General features: G+C 37.6%; 1 protein-coding gene across 1 annotated transcript in view; it reads left to right on the forward strand.

The window, feature by feature from the left end:
* Nucleotides 1-17,917, forward strand: part of LOC127953624 (ubiquitin carboxyl-terminal hydrolase 43-like) — an 85,274-nt gene that overhangs the window by 39,203 nt on the left and 28,154 nt on the right. The window contains exons 5-10 of the mRNA XM_052552856.1: nt 1,085-1,220; nt 1,623-1,767; nt 8,009-8,177; nt 13,978-14,089; nt 15,996-16,099; nt 17,828-17,905. Of these exons, the coding sequence (XP_052408816.1) occupies nt 1,085-1,220; nt 1,623-1,767; nt 8,009-8,177; nt 13,978-14,089; nt 15,996-16,099; nt 17,828-17,905 (744 nt within the window). The remainder of the gene's footprint in view (nt 1-1,084; nt 1,221-1,622; nt 1,768-8,008; nt 8,178-13,977; nt 14,090-15,995; nt 16,100-17,827; nt 17,906-17,917) is intronic.

Raw genomic sequence — 17,917 nt, forward strand, 5'->3', positions numbered from 1 at the left:
CAGAGTTGTAATAGTGGAGGGAAACTAGTTGACAGCATAAATAATGATACAGCAGCTGATGGTATGTCTTTGGAGGAAATGACATCACTTTAGCGAAAGCTAAAAAGAGTTCAAAAGTTTGGGGTCAGTAATATTTTTTTTTAAGAAATTAGTACTTTTATTCAGCAAAAACGTTTCAATGAATCAAAAGTGACATTTGTTACAAAATAGTAATAGTAGAAAGTAAATGTGGTTATTTTTAAGTGAAAATGTTTTCAACATTAATAATAAGAAATCAGATAATATCACAGCAACGGACTAGATTTTAACATAGAAATACAGTAGAAATCAGTTAGAAAGCAGTATAAGATACGTATTTCAAAAAAAATTTTACACATCCAAAACATTTGAATGGTAATGTATATTGTATGGTCAGAATTAGTGGTCGACCAATATATATATTTTTTGTTTGTTTGTTTTTTGCCGATATCTTGGAAAGCTTCATAATATTTCACAGCTGGATTTGACTAAGTTTGAAAGGTTTGTGCAATTAAATGTTCATTAGCCATTCAAAGATTTGTTTAAATTATATAAATGCATATTTGCTTAATGCTGACGGCAAACGAGACAGTATTATAATGTTTGCCTTTCTATTACTAATAATTTATATTGTTTAACCGTTCTATCTGATTATTAGACAGCCTTCTGTGTTATACAGAACTGTTAATGACGACGACGAACAAGAGGGAGAGTGTGAGCACTGTGTGCACGCCTGCCGCTCTAAGCACCGTCAAAATAAAAGTCCCACCTCAAATACATCAGCCAAGCAGAAAAACTTATGGACCGATGCCGATATTTGAAAAATGGCAAATATCAGCCGATATATCGGTCGACCACTAGTCAGAATACACAGATACTTAACTTAGAGACCAATCAGATTCATTCTTTAGACACACCCATCTGCTTAAGCTATACCTAGCTTTTGTAGCCTTTTACTGCGATTTCAAGATGAGATTCCAAGATGCCCTTTATTGCTTTCAGTAACATTTTAAATGTAAAAGCTGCTTTAAGATCATAAAGGATGTGTTTTCTTCTCTTTCTGCAGACCAGTGTGTGTGACTTTGGTGTTTAGCAGTAAAGGGCAGCGGTATCTGAGAGTGGGGCTTGCTGTGCCTCTCTTCGGCTCTTTGGCTTGTCTGCGCCGGATGGTGGCAGATGAGGGCAAGATCTCTCCCGATCAGGTGACAGGTGCACACTGCATCACACAGACAGACCTCATGCCTGCACACAATAAACCACCTGACCAAATCTCCTGCATTGCTACAGTGATCGTTTCAGATGGTGATACTCTAGGACTTTGATTTATGCCTTGATACTGAAAGATTATCATAATCATATGCTATGGTATCTGCATGGTATGTGGAAGAATCAAATAATTATTTTATAGTTAGTTATTATTTTAATTCCTAAAATGTAACAGATAGTATTGGTATCACCAGTAATAAACATGAATTGATTGATAAGCTTGATAAATCAAATATGAGATGTGTTTCAAATCTAAAAATGCTATTTTATCTTTAATAATTCTAATAACTGCAATAATTTAGTCATTTTATTCAGTTTATAATTCTCTGCTGTTATAGGTAATATTGACAGAGGTCTACACAACTGGTTTCCAGCGCTCGTTCTTTGATGACGATGACTTGACCAGCATAGCAGAGAGTGACATCATCTATGCCTTCCAGGCTCCGCCCCTTTACATCAGGGGTGGATCTGCACGAATCTCAGGTAAATGTAGCCAACTGTAGAGGATGTTTTTCAGGATTATAGCCACCTTTAGAGAGTTTTTAATATCATCCCTATCCAAATATAAAGCCCTATTCGGACAGGACTAGTTTTACAGGGGGTTGTTAGAGAAATTTGTGTTTCACAGACGTACTTGGTGATTTCAATCCCATCCAAGTTTTCAACGATTCGTTTCTATCATACAACCTCTGTAATTATTCCAGAGCAAATTACTGTAATAATATTTTCTCCATAATCATCGGGAAGAAGGAGGCGGGAACCGGCGCACAATCAAAATGAAACTTTAATAATCACAAAATAAACACAAAACATAAACTAAAAGCCCAGGCCTGGTCCTCTCTCGTCCTTCACTATCGATGCTCCAGTTTTATATCCTTCCATCTCCTACGTGGGACTCGAGACCGGCGGTGGGGCACAGGTGTCGCTGATTTCCCAATCATTCCGCCAGCCTCACTCCTTGTTCCCACGTCTCTCGGCCCCGCCCCACTCGTCACAATTACCTACTGTTTTTCAGTGAACTTCATGATCCTCTGAGAAAACAAATTCCGTCCATATAGATTTAGAAAGGATTCAATTGCTCTATACAGTAAATTCCTCAGTGATTGCCTGAACATAGGTCATGATTTTTAAAGTGTGGCCAAGGCTGTGTTCATCAGGGTTGGACCAAATTCATAACAGGCACACGATTTGCTGCTCAAGAAACATTATTATCAATGTTGAAAACAGTTGTGCTGCCTAATATTGCTTTAGAAACTTGGCATCACATTATAGGAAGAGTAATCTTACAGAGTTACAAATATATGTTACAAAATTTACAGTCATGCAAGTATGTTGCAACATGATATAGCTAGCTTAATTTAAAGGGGTCATATAATGGTTTTTTAAAGATCATTATTTTGTGTATTTGGTGTAACAGAATATCAAAGTCAGAAGGACCTCCTCTCCTAGGTTCACAAAACAGGCATCCATTAAATGCGTTGCTGTTCTGTTGAAAGTAATCTTAAAGATTCCTAAATGCATCTCCTTTCTGAAGGCCAAATAAAGTGCTTTTGCTTTCGTCTAGATACACACAGCATCTCCCTGACAAGGCTGCTTTAACACTAACTGCAGTTACTGAAACCATGTTGAAGAACGTTAGAAACCAAACAGCTGATGCAGTCAAAGTAGAAATGTTTTCCATTGCATGAAATTCAATAGCTACCGTCAACTGTTTGGTTGCCAACATTCTTGCCAGACAATGGTTACCAACATGACACATTTTTACATTTTTAGGTAAACTATCGCTCTGAATTAAGCACAGCAGCTCTGAAGTTCACAATACAGTCAGAACTACAGCTCTGATAACACACTCTTTAAATGAAGCAATACTTTAACAGGGCATACTATAAACGCATTTAGGGTTGCAACATATGATTATTTTGATAATCAGTTTATTTAATGATTAATTGACTATTATGATTAATCATTTATAAGGGTCAGTTAATCATCAATTATTTTGTTTGCACTCCGACATGCTCTCATAAGCATAAGAGTGTGTCTTCTTCCATTGGATTGCATACAGGAGGGCTGAATTACAGTCTCCACAGTAGAGATCTGTGGAGAGGAGAAGTGTTTAATTAACAATCTCACAGTGTTACTTTTGAGTGATAACCTCAAACGGATTCAGTGGGGTTCATCGAGTGACAGGAAAGAAGAAAAACTGCTTGAGCATAGCCACTTAAACTCAGCTCAGGTCACACCTTTCCATTCTTCATTTTGAAAAGCAGATATGAAAAGACCTTGAGACGGAATGCTGGGAAGCACAGCTGTCCTGATGTTCAGCCATAAAAACGTCCCTTCTTGATTAAAAAGCCAGCCAATACTCCATCTGTACCTGATGGCACATGTGACCTTCCAGAATGTTAAACGGCCTCGCTGATCGTCATCATCAAGTTTATTTGCCATTAAATGTGAAGTCATAGGCCAGTGTTTATGTAAATGAGTGTGAATGATTGAAAGGGGCTTTGTCATATAGTAGCTAGACAGACTATGACATTAAGATACAGAGAGAATTACTTATTTTTCTCACTATATATTAACGAACGGACCAGTTTTCAAAGTGCATGACGCAATGTGTGCTTTACTAATGTGTCTGTTTGCTATTTTTTTTTTAATTGACATGAATATACACTACTGTTTTTAAAGTTTGCTGCTATAGTATGACTATTAAATAAATGAATAAATAATAATAATACAAATTAAAAACTATCTCGCGCTCACTAAGGATGCATTTATTTGATCGAAATGCATTGAAAACAGTAATATTGTGAAATATTATTACAGTTTAAAGTAACTGTTTTATATTTAAATATGTTTTAAAATGTAAAAACTGATACTTTTTTCAGGATCATTAATGAGCAGAAAGCTCAAAAGAACAGCATTTATTTTAAATAAAAATTTTATTATACATTTGTAAAATGTATAATAAATGCATTTATTAGGGCTGGTAATTTAACGCGTTAATTAGATTAATTAATTATGGAGAAAAATAAAGCGTTAAAATTATTAACGCATTTGACGCACTTGCCCCACCCCAGACCTATGTGGATCATCTGCCATGTCATACAGTCGATGTACTAATATGAGGCAGAGCAACAACTTACTGCGTGATGGAGCTTAGAGAATATAAAATGTGGAAATGTTATACAAAATTTCATGAAGTTAATATTGTGTTATTTTAGACACAATGTTTTCTGTTGTGTTAAATTTTGCCAACCAAAATTTGAAGTTTGCTGCGGCACCCGGGGAGCAGTTGGGGGTTCAGTGCCTTGCTCAAGGGCACCTAAGTTGTTGAATTGTCAGGCTGAGACTTGAACCCACAACCTTAGGGTTAGGAGTGAAAATCTTTAACCACTAGGCCCCAACTTCCCCACAATGTGAATGACATCAAAGTACCATGAGAGCGATTCAAAAGCGCAAGGAGTCATCTGCTCTCTAAAGCTCTTGCAGTAATTTGATGATGGTGATGATCCGCTTCAAGTCAAATGAGCCAAGCCTAATGATTCAATAAACCATTCATAAAGAACAATTTACTTCCCTTCTAAATGAATCAGCCATTTAAATGAATCAAATGAATGAATAAATGACTCTATGACTTAATCATTAAGACATTTACCACCACCTACTGGCAGTTTTAGAGACTGTTCACATATTGCGTCTTTTGTGCAACCAAGTTCATTATTTCAAATGTAGACATGTGTGCTTATAATGGAAGTGATGCGCATGTGGTGCAACGCGCACATTTTTTCCAGGCGCGTCCACTAGAGCTGACAATAAAAGATTGTCGAGTACTATACTTTAGTACTATAGATAGCCTTAAATCAAGCAGCTTTACAGTATTATTAAACATGAAAAAAGTCTCGGTTACGTATGGTAACCCTCGTTTCCTGAAGAAGGGAACAGAGACGACACGCTGGTGACAGAAGCAAAATGGGATATCGCTTCGATAGACCAATCTACTTTGAGTGTAAATTAAACGGGCCAATGCACATTGGCATGCAATTATTGCATCTAGCAGCCGCTGATCACAGCGTGAGTATAAGAGGGCAGCAGGTGCAATGCATACCAGGTTTTTGCTGAGAAGCCGAGCTGGAGATCGGGCAGCTCAGCAGTGGTACAGCAACAATGGCGACTGGATGTGGCATCTCTGTTCCCTCCTTCAGGGAACGGGGGTTACCATACGTAACCGAGACGTTTCACCTTTATTTGGTCACTCTCAACGCTCAATGGTGACTGACGCAAAATGGGATCCCTACCAAAGCGCCATGGGTGCTGCCTCTTCCAGTGCCCTGTGCGAGCCGCCTGCGCCCCTATTAGGTGTAGGCCGGGGGTCGGAACAAGTAGTACCACTCACCATTGTCAAAGCACTACCTCACTGGGTGAGATTGGATAACACTGGGTAAATGAACCCGTTCCACTTGGAACAGGGACGCTGCGGAAGCCCCATCCTTCCCGAAGGAGGTCTCGGGAGCAAATACACATATAGCATCCGTTTAGTCTGCCGGGGAAACACGGGCTCAAAGGCTATACCGTGGACTATACACATACGAGTACTGCTTAGGTTCTTAATATGGAACCCTGCCTTCAATGGTTCTCACGGATTCATCATGAAGGCCTGGCGCCGGACATTCCGCCACATCCAGCTGCCTAGGGTGATGGAGGATCTCAACAGGGTGTACAGTACAGACACTCTGGAGCAGATTAAGCGAGCGGACACTAACCGGGGCCTCTCAGTGCCACTACCCGTTTGAGGTGAGAACACAGGAGAATATCAGCTCTACACGAAGGCTATAGAACCTAACAAACGTGTTAGGGGTCGCCCAGCCCGCAGCTATACAAATATTTGTCAGCGAGGCGCCACAAGCCAGCGCAGAGGAGGATGCAACACTTCTAGTTGAGTTGAGCTCGCAACCTGAACATGCAGGGCACACCCTGTGCTTGATAAGCCAGGGTTATGGCATCCACAATCCAGTGGGCCATCCTCTGATTAGAGACGGCACTCCCCTTCTGCCGGCCTCCGAAACAGACAAAGAGCTGGTGTGAGGTCCTGAAGCTTTGTGTCTGGTCTACGTTGTATCTCAATGCTCGGACAGGAAAGAGCAAAGCCAGGGCTGGGTCTGCCTCCTCCTGGGGCAGCGCTTGCAGGTTCACCACTTGGTCTTTGATGGGTGTAGTGGGAACCTTGGGTACGTAGCCAGGCCGGGGCCTCAGGATTACCTGGGAGTCAGCCAGCCCAAAATCTAAGCACGAATCATCGACCGAAAATGCATGCAGGTCCCCTACCTTCTTGATGGAGGCCAGTGCAAGCAGGAGCAGAGTTTTCAATGAAAGAAGCTTTAGCTCAACTGAATGCAAAAGCTCGAATGGGCCCTGCTGTAGTAATTTAATCACTAGAGTCAGATCACAAGAGGGTATAGAGGGGGGCCAGGAAGTATTTAACCTCCTGGCCCCTCTAATGGACCTGACTATGAGGTCATGCTTACCTAAAGACTTCCCATTCATGGGGTCATGGTATGCAGCAATAGCGACAACCTGGACTTTGAGGGTGGAGGGAGATAGCCTTCACTCCAGCCTTTGCTGCAGAAAGGAAAGCACGACTGAAATCGGGCATCTATGGGAATCCTCTCAGTGAGAAGAACACCACTCGACGAACAGGTTCCACTTCAAGGCATAAGCATGTCTCGTAGACGGTGCTCTTGCCGAAGTGATGGTGTCCACAACCTCCTTGGGTAGGTGAACTACAACCTTCGCATCTCATCCAGGGACCAGACATGGAGTTTCCAAAGGTCTTGACGCAGGTGCCAAACGGTGCCCCATGTCTGAGTCAGTAGATCCTTCCTCAAAGGAATTGGCCAAGGAGGGGCTGTCGAAGTGACCTCAGGTTTAGTAGTGCTTTAAATTTTAATTATTAAAGCTGTAAAGTGTTAGAGTGATAAAAAAAAATGAGGTTAATAAACTGTCTCAATTTAATGTGCTGAGAAAACTTTAAGAAAGTAAATTCTCCTGAAAAGTATCAATAGTAAGCCTCTTTTTGCACATCCAGACTAGCCCGACACAACAACACTGACTAAACCAAAAGCAATAGAGTCTGAGGCGGAAGTATTTGTTTGTCCAATAAGGAGAATCTTTTAAGCCATTTTTCAAAGTCATTTCAAAGTTCCATTTGTGTGAATTGATGTTCAAGGTGCAGAAATAACAGACTTTTAATACTGTCACCTTGAAGATATGAGGCTCTTCTGTCCCTGATAAATTCAACTGGGTGACTTTTGGAAAATAAATTATAAGCAAGTCTTTGGCCTTTTTAGGGTAGTTTGTTCTGGGTACTTAATGTACTTGGTAATAAATGGCTGCTGCCCAGTCTTACTTTATTTGGAAGAAAACATCTGAAAGCTTGACGGCCATTTAGTATGTATGTGTATGTGTGTGAAGGCTGGCGTCAGATCAAACTCCCCACTGAGTTCAGTCTGCTGTCTGCTGTGCTCTATTTGCATGTCTCCATCTGTCTCTCTCTCTCTCTCTGTCACTCTCTTCCTCCCTTTATCCGTGTGTATGTCACCTTGTTTTGTCATACAATAAAATTTGACATTATTCGGCTATATGGAGGCACAGACAATAAATCTGCCTGCAGATTAGGCGTGTTTCGGGGATGACCTCTACCTCTCCTTGGTTCTCCCTCTCATCCCAGGGTTGCACCACAGTCTTCCATCCTCTCCGTACACCTCGTCTGGGCCCGAGGGTTACAGACTGGCTGCTTCGGGAGCGCTGTCCTCCGAGTTCCTGAACCAGGCCGACGGGATGGGGAAGATCTTGCTGCTGGTGTGTAATGCAGCTGGAGCAGGACAGCAGGCAGTGAGGTACCCTTAAAAATTCTTACTTTTTTGACCGGTAACTAAACAGCTGTAGGTTTAAACTTTATTTAGGGGTCTTCAGAGTTAAGACATTCATTGAGTAAACTCGTTAACTTTTACACAGCTTTTTAATTGTAGTCTTTTTTTTATTTTGTCTTACGATGAAAAAAAAAAAACAATTTCAATTTGGACAATTTATGTGCCATGTCAAATTTTTTTCTGGTTAAAGTTTATTCTGGCTAAAATAGCAAATAATTTAAGACAAGAACATGCAAATTTAAAACAAATACTTGAAGATTTTATCTATTAAATTAAACATGTATCAATAAAATTATAGTGATACTATTGCAATACAGTGTTGGGAATCTTTACGTTTTAGTTTTTTAGTTATTTGTGTGTTTCAGTATGTCGTTTCAGAACGAAACATATTCACAACTCATTCTGACAAGGTTGTAATTTAGTTGAAGTTAATTTATGTTTTGTAATTTTGTGCAGATGTAGGATGTATAATTACATTTATATTGTGTATGAAGTTCAGTTTACCAGTGTTTAAGCGGGTCTATCTGACTGGGTTATTTGAAAATGTTAAAATTTCTACTTCATAAACATATTCACACATGGTTCAGAATCTTGCATTGTTCTTTTTTTCTCATCATAATGTAAAAAAAAAATATCAGAAAATATATTAATATTTTATAGTAAAATATATTCAAAAATATATTAGCAAATAAAATAAAATGATATATAATAAAATATATTTATAATTATACAATACTGTTCAAAAGTTTGAGGAAAGCAAGATTTTTTTTGTGCTGTCAAACGATTTTTTGCGAATAATTGCATACAAAAAAGTTTTTGTTTGTATAATATATATGTGTGTTCTGTGTATATTTACCATGTATATATAAATACAAACACATACAGTATATATATATATATATATATATATATATATATATATATATATCCGTGTGGAGAGATGAGGCGAGGACTCAAGATGCAGGGAAGAAATCATTGATGTACTGTTCATTCCTTTGAGCAAGTTTGCAGAGTATCACCTAAGATTCTGATGAGTGAGTTGACTCGCAAGATTTATGCGCATAGTCCAAGTTTTCATCTCCATTTTTAGTGTATGTCTGTGGCAGAATTACAGTCACACATGCTGGTCTGGCATGTATGCTACATCATTTTGTGTTGGTTTTGTGGTTTGTGTGGATGAAGATATTTCTTGAGACGAGGAAAAAAAAGATTGTATAGGGAAAGCTCTGGCTTTGTATGGATGTAGCCTAAGTAGGGCAGGTAATGAGGGAGACACAGGTGGAATAACTGAAACAATAATGAGGTAACAAGATGAGCGGGGTCAGACAATAGACAGGAGAATTCATGGCATCAAACAAACACACAAGCCATGTGCTCACACAAAAACGCAATTAAGACTGCGACAATTAATAAATAGATTTAATATATAAACATAACATATTTTTCTGAAATAAATACATCTGTGTGTATTTATATATACATAATAAATATACACAGCACACATACATAATGCGATTTATTGCGATTAATCATTTGACAGCATTCGTTTTTTTTTACAAGTGTCTTATGTTCACCAAGGCTGCATTTATTGGATCAAACATACAGTAATATTGTGAAATGTTCATACAATGTAAAATCACTGTTTTCTATTTGAATATATTTCAATGAAATTTATTCTTGTGATTCAAAGCTGAATTTTCAGCATCATTACTTTAGTCTTCAGTGTCAAATGATCCTTCAGAAATAATTCTGATATTCTGATTTTAAGTTAAAGAACATTTATTATTATTATTATTATTATTATTATTATTATCAGTGTTGAAAACAGTTGTGCTGCTTAATATTTTTGTGGAAACCTTATTGCCTTTTTTAAACAGGACATTTTGAAAAACAGAAAGTTATTGGAAATATACACTTTCATTACATTATTAAAGTATCTACTGTCAGTTTTGATTATTTTAATAAATCCTTGCTGAATAAACAGGAGAAATAAAAACCTGACTAGATTATCACTAGTATATGGAGATTAGCCAATCATAAACCTATTTACAAAAAAAAAGCCTTAAAGGTATAATTCCAAGGGTCACAGAAGGTGAAAATGGTCTGAACCAGCTTAATAAGTGGAGGACTTCAGAGAACAAAACATGCTACTATGTACCACGTAAAGCTGTCAAATATCAATCGTGACAACTTTCCCTCACCTTTTCTCTTTTGCTCTAAAAGCTTCTCAAAGATTCTTTGACGTTTGTCACGTCAGAGCGATCCTGCACACACAGTGACAGTGACAGTCGCTCAGAGATCAATACTCTCTACTAAGTGTGAATGCCTCCAGAAATCTAATTTAGTTCCATGGCCTTTGGTAATGTGAGTTTCTCTATCACTTTAATGGAAGTGATAAAGAGAAGGAGAAAGAGGGGAGCTCCACACATAAGTTCATCTCGAGTCATTTTGAAAGCACTGATATTTCGATTGATTTTCTCCAGATCATGATAAAACTGATTTTCCCATCACAGAGTTAGAGTGTGGAAAGATTTGACGTACTGCTGTAGTCATGAGTTCATTAACTGGGAATGTTTGAATATAGAAACTTACACTGAGACTAGGCAGATGTCATAATAAGAGCGTAACCATATCTTATTTTATTCTGAAAATACAGTAAAAAAAAAAAAAAAAAACACACATTATATGATTCACGTAAATGATAAAGAGTATTTTCAATAAGAAATGGTGTCATGGCAATTAGCTGCAATAAAATAAGTTAAACGGAAAACCAAAACACAAAAACTAAATACAAATACAAATTACAAAAGCACATAATTACTACAACTAAAAGTAAAATGAATATTGAAAAAAAAAATTTATTATTATTAAAAAATTTATTTAAACAAATGTAAAAAAATGAATAGATATAATAATATATAAATAAAAACTATTATAAAGTATTAAGATCACAGTTGGGCACTTGTATAGACAGGAAGAACTGTAGAGAGAGAAAAAAGGTATTATAGAAAGAATAGCAGGTTCCCTGTGGAGTTTTCTACCCCAAAGGACTTTGCTGTCATTTTAAGATCATCACAGGAGCAGGTATATTGCAGAAGAACATCTTTTGATGTTCAGAGTGTGCAACATCAAACATTAGTGGAAAAGTTCAGAAAGTCAGAGAAGTGTTTCTCAGTTGTGTCCTGCTAGTTCCTGGTTGTAGGCTTATAGCAGCAATTTCAGCATGTCCATCTTTAAACTCATGCATGATTTGTCATCATATTGTTATTCCGAAGAATATATAAAAAGCATTTGTCTTTGTAATGTTTATTTGTTATGTGTTAACTTTTGTCCCCTGATTCTGACTAAACTTAGGCCAAAAGGGGTTAAATAATGTTCACCAAGAGCAAAATAGCTATTTAGCCATAGTTTAGGCCTATTATAATCTTGCCTCTATGTAATGCAGTAATTTAATAAAATTACCATAATGCAATAAAAGCAAATAGTGATAGATTTGAAAAAGAACCATTCACTTGAGACCAGATGCTCTCAAGGGTGAATCTGACCTCTCAAAGACTCAAAACTCCACTGTACTGAAGTGAAATAGTTTCCAAATGCTGTTTTATGATCATTTCATGCATCATGATCAATTTTTTTTTATGTCCAGAATGTGTTTAAACTGTGTGGTGTCAAGCATAGTGGATGGATCGTTAGACAGACAGACAGACACTTTATTGCTTTATAATTTGGTGAAAACCTCCCGTTTGTTGCCCGGGGCGAGCTGTGACGTTAAGAGCATCAAAGCATGCTTGTTCAGATCTTATTTCTCTCTCTCTGCCTCCTGTCAGGGAAAATTCCACCGTTGTTTTTGGCTGAGGCCAAACCCCAACACAATTACGTGTATTTTCTGAAAGGCTTGCTTTCCCTCAGCTCACTTTTGTTTGTTTTGTCTCCTGTATTCATGCTGTATGGGTCCTGTAGCAGAAATCTGTCTAGAAACTTAATCACTAGCCTCCTGCTGCAGAAAAACCCAGTCCACTAAAAAGGGTGGGGTGGATTTCAAGAGCACTACTGAGGACAAAATAACATCATGTCCAAACACAGGCAGTAATTTATCTGACAATAATGCACATCATCAAAATGTGACCTAATGTCTTGTCGATACAAGATGACTTCTATTACATCTATCTGCACACTTTGATGCTAGCATTGCAAATGCTGTTTTATGTATTTGAAATCTCTTAAAGAGCAGGTAAGATGAAAATTCTAAGCTTCCTATCACTGTTTATAAGTCCTGTACATTAGGTTTAAATCCATCCAAGGTTAAAAAACATTGTCATTTTGTCAAAATATCATTTTAAAATTACCTCAATTCTCAGAGATCCCCAAACGGTTCACGCGAAGCTGTTCAAAAGATTCAGTTTCCTTAAACCCCACCTTTCGGTAGCATACTGTGTTCTGATTGGTCAACTAACATAGTCAGGTTTGATTGGTTGTTCCGCACACACCTCCACGGTAAACTATGCGTTAGCATCTGTTTGGGGTTAATTATGTCTTATTCCTCTCATCGCGAAGCAAACAGTTAAATAAAAAACTTGAACAGTCTCGCTGCTTTTTCTTCTGTGTGTGCGTATTCAAGCCGCGAGCTTCAATCTGAATAGCGCGTTCAGCGCGGGGGTGTGGTCACATTAGATATAATGAAGGGAGACATGAAAAACAGACATCGTTTTCATATGTCTCCTCAACATGATGCTATCACACCAACCAGAGCGTCTGTGTGTGTGTGGGGGGGGGGGGGGGGGGGGGCAGGTCAGAGTTCGTTTCTCCCAACACGGTAGGCGGAGATTATTATGCAAAGTGCTCCTAGTTACGTACATAGAGATGGGCAAAAGATTTGAAATCTATAACGACTCGTTTCAGCGATTCAGAGTCGACTCCTTACTTTAGAAGCCAATAACTTTATAAATCGTGTACTTTTTGGTTTAATTACTTTGCACATTGTTTACACAGATGGACAGCTACATCATACACTGTAATACAGGTCATTTTTGATTTCCCTTTAATGTGGGACAGGCAATTAAACATTTAGCTGAACTTTAGCTTTTTTTTAACATTGGTTAACTCAGTGCAGGGTTATTATAATTAACTAAACTGGAAATACTAAATACAATAAAATGAATGAATAAATAAAAGAATGTTAACTGAAACAAAAAAATAAAAAACCCTTTATTTCAGGCAACATATCTGATTTGTATGTATAGTTTAACTTGATGAAAAAAAAGAAGAATAAAAATCTAGATATTTTGAAAAACTGAAAATATAAAAAATAAAAAGTACTTATATAAAAAATTAAAAGTACAAAATATTCATTTAATCTATGATAGAAAACTATAATAGAATCTCAGTGGTTACCGTGTAAATAGCAAATCCGTCATGGCACGAGTGCAGCTGGCTCTTAAAGGGAATGGAAGATGAGACTCTGATTGGTTTATTGCACGTTACGCCCAAAAAACACCCATTACTCATTAAGAGAATAGGGCCAACTTGTTTAGACCATGCGCCTAGGCGCAACAACTATTTTTCCGTCGTTAAAATAGGAAAAGTGGATTTGGACACGCCCTGAGTGCACCTGCGCCGTGTGCTTTACATTTTGCATTTAGATCGTTAAAATAGGGCCCTTAAAATGATCATGTCAACTGAAATATTGTCATTCATATCTTTAAGCTAAATAATTGCATCTGTTTGCCTGTATTAAACACACAGTAAGCTGATGTCTGTTCTCCTGCAGATTCGGTCCTCCGTTTCTGATGAGAGAGGACAGGTCAGTGTCGTGGGCCCAGCTACAGCAGAGCATCCTCAGTAAACTCTACTATCTGATGATCAATGGATCGCAGGCACATGTAAGATCAACTGCCTTTACTCATTTAGCTGATCTGAGCTGTAAACTTTCAACAGCCAGCAACTAAAACCATCACAATTCAAGCTTAGAGTAAAGTCTCTCACAAGATTCCATCACTTCCTCTAAAACATTTTCCTCCTTCCTCTTGCATTCTTGTGGTTGTTCCTGTTGCTTTTTCACAGTTGATTGGTTCCCCCTGCTGGGTGTTTTCAGACACACCAGCCAGAATAAAACTGTGTCAGTGCACATCCAGGGCCTTTCAGTAGGCGTCTGTGGACCCCTGTGGGTCCCTGAAGGTACTACAGGGGGTCAGCGAACAGATATACATTCATTCAGACAAAATATATGTGACCCTGGATGAGATTTATACATATGAATAAATAAGCTTTCCATTGATGTATGGTTTGTTTGGATAGGACAATATTTGGCCGAGATGCAACTATTTGAAAATCTGGACTCTGAGGGTGCAAAAAAACCTAAATATTGAGAAAATCACCTTTACAGTTGTGCAAATGAAGTTCTTAGCAATGCATATTACTAATACGTTTTTTTATATTTACCGTAGACTATTTTCAAAATATCTTTATGGAACATGATCTTTACTTAATATCCTAATGATTTTTGGCATAAAAGAAAAATCAATAATTTGACCCATACAATGTTTTATATATATATTGTGACAAGTGGGGTGGGTGGAATGATTGGGTGAAGATCCCTCGCCGCTGTGGTGAATCCGCGGTGCCATCGAACAGGCGAGGAGTGTGCCGCCATGGACGCTCGAGGCGTTGGGCTGGAGCGAGTTGCCAGGGACGGGCGAGCAGGGAACGGGGGACTCCTGCCGGCTGCCCAAAACCCGGTGGAGCCGTCGCCGTCCACCGGGCGGCGTAGGAGTGTCGTGCCGTCCGCCGAGGCCCGTGGAGGAGATCACCCAGCTGGTGGAGGCCTGAGCACCAGTGCGTGTGGGAACCGGAATTTTTTTTTTTCTCTCTCTCTCTCCCCTCTCTCGTCTCTGTCGCTCCAGTTTTATATCCTTCCATCTCCTACGTGGGACTCGAGACCAGCGGTGGGTTGCAGGTGTCACTGATTTCCCAATCATTCCACCGGCCTCACTACTCGCTCCAACGTCACTCGGCCCCGCCCCACTCGTCATATATATATATATATATACATATATATATATATATATATATATATACATATATATACATATATATATATATATACATATATATATACATATATATATATATATATATATATACATACATATATATATATATATATATATATATATATATATATATATATATATATATATATACATATATATATATATATATATATATATACATATATATATATATATATATATATATATATATATATATATATATCTTTTTCAGCAAAGTTTCATGGTTTACACAAAAATATTAAAATGTTTAAAAATATTAAAATGTTTACTCAGCACCAAAATCTGTTATTTCTGAAGGATCATGTGACACTGAAGACTGGAGTAATGATGCTGAAAATTCAGCTTTAATATTAATATTAGAATATTTAAATTGTAAAAACATTTCACATTATTACTGTTTTATCAGCAGTAAAATTCTTGGTGAGCATAAAGCATAAAGTGAGCAAAAAAACAACACAAATTTATATATAGCTATATTTAGCTTTATTAGTAGTGTTTGCTAAGGTAAGCTCACCATTATCATTTTATTGTTGCTTAGTTTTAAATTTGCCAGTTTTCGTATAATCTGACTTCACTTCTCTGTCTTGATGTTTATAACTAGTTGACAATATCACAATGCTAGTATTGAAGCTTCATGGCGTGAATCAAAAGCAACTGCGCAGTCTTTTATGCCTCTGGCCTTTTTCTACTAATGTCTCTATATCTTTTTCATTAGAATTTCAGGGTGTTGTTCAAGATTCGTGTTGTTGGGGGATCTGCAGCTTATAGCTACTTAAATCCTCAGGACGGACGGCCGCTTTATCACCCTGCTGTGGACAGGTATTATTGTGTGTGTGTGTGTGTGTGTGTGTGTGTTCATACAGACATGGATCAGAACAGAATATAAATTGCATCTTTATCAGAGATGCCAGTAACAGCAATCCAGTTCAGACGATGTTTTCCTGCAAAAGAGGCTCTAAATATACAGTTCATATTTTTTTTATATTACATTAAACATGAACTTTATTCATTAGCACCACTTAATATTGCATACTGTATTGACAGGTAGATGCATCATGGAAGCTACTGAATTTATGATACTTTTGTTTTGTTTTTCCTAAACATCAAAAGAAACCTCTGAGTTTCTGCCAACGTTTATCACCCTCATGAATTTCTACAGCCCTGGAGGAGCGTTTTAAATCACACATGGTTCAATGACGTCCTCCAAACCTTCAAATATTGTCAGCAGTGTCTTCAAAGATGAAATTAATCTCATAATCATCTTAACGGCTTCGTGCACATCTTCCTGCTGACTTTCTCTTCCTGATTCTCTTGTTCATGTTCTAGATGTGCTGCTGTTACAGGTTGTTCAGGATTGGAGAAAATTGCCCTTAATTTTTATTATGTCATATTTTAAATGATAAAATAGCAATAGTAGTAGGCTTGTACATTAGCCCGCTCTCTGGAATATTCGCTTCTGATTGGTCAGTCGCAACACTCCAGTATGTGTTATTGTGTTATTCTATGTGTCATTAACACACTGTTCATCAGGGTATTTAAGGCCGACACTTCTTTAACATCTCTCATTTCACATGTCTGCGTTTTCTTGTGCCTTAGCTTTTATCTAATTGTGTTAAAGGGATAGTTCACCCAAAAATGAAAACTAAGTCATTAATTACTAAGGGTAGGAATCTTTCGGTACCTCACGATTCGATTCATATTGATTCTTGCGGTCACAATTCAATTAAATATCGAATCACGATTTTTCATCAAATTCTTTGTGCACTCTGGATGTCAAACGCTCCACTATTCTGATACAAAAACACACCAGTCTATAGTATGGGTAGTTCTGACTCAAGAAATCAGTGTTTCCTATTAACTATAAACTTAATAAATCCAAAATATTTTGCACTTCCCATTACGTACAGTATGTGCCTGAATCCGAATACTCTGTTTGGAAAGGAAGTTCTTTCTTTCACAGTTATATTGTTGGGTAATTATACTGTATATAAACTGTGGGCATCAGACAGCCATTATTAATATGTGAGGCATTGAAATCACTTTTGAATGCACACCCTCTTTTTACTTTCACTTTTCGAGATTCGCCGGTTTGGAACGACATGAGAGTGAGCAATTCATGACAGAATTTTCATTTTTGGAGGAACTAACAGTTCTTAACAGTCATTCAAATAGTATTTCATGTCCTCATTATTATTTTTGTGGTTAGAAGCTGTTTAATTATTAATATGGCTGTACATTTATACTTAAATGTCTGTCTTTTAAATTCATCTATGCAAAGCCATTTGCTAGGAACAGTTTTTCTTTGCAGAAGCTTTGCATTTACAGAGCTAATTAAATATATTAACTCAAATCAATATTGTGTGTCTAATAATTTACTTATGTGACAAGAAACTCAAACTCAAGTCAAATATGAAATCAAATATTATTCAAACGTGGTCATGCAGTGGCTTTGTAACTTTTACTGAGAATATACTAGGTATTGAGTATTTTGTAAAGCCTCTAAGTGTGTGTGTGTGTATTTTAACACAATCCTCTTTATCTCCTCAGAGCTCTAAAGCTGTGTGGCTCAGGTGGACCGCCGCATGTGAAGCTCATTGTTGAATGGGAGCACAGAATCAAAGACTGGTAATGCAATCT

Source organism: Carassius gibelio, chromosome B3 (genome assembly GCF_023724105.1).
Source record: "Carassius gibelio isolate Cgi1373 ecotype wild population from Czech Republic chromosome B3, carGib1.2-hapl.c, whole genome shotgun sequence".
Lineage (NCBI taxonomy): Eukaryota > Metazoa > Chordata > Actinopteri > Cypriniformes > Cyprinidae > Carassius > Carassius gibelio.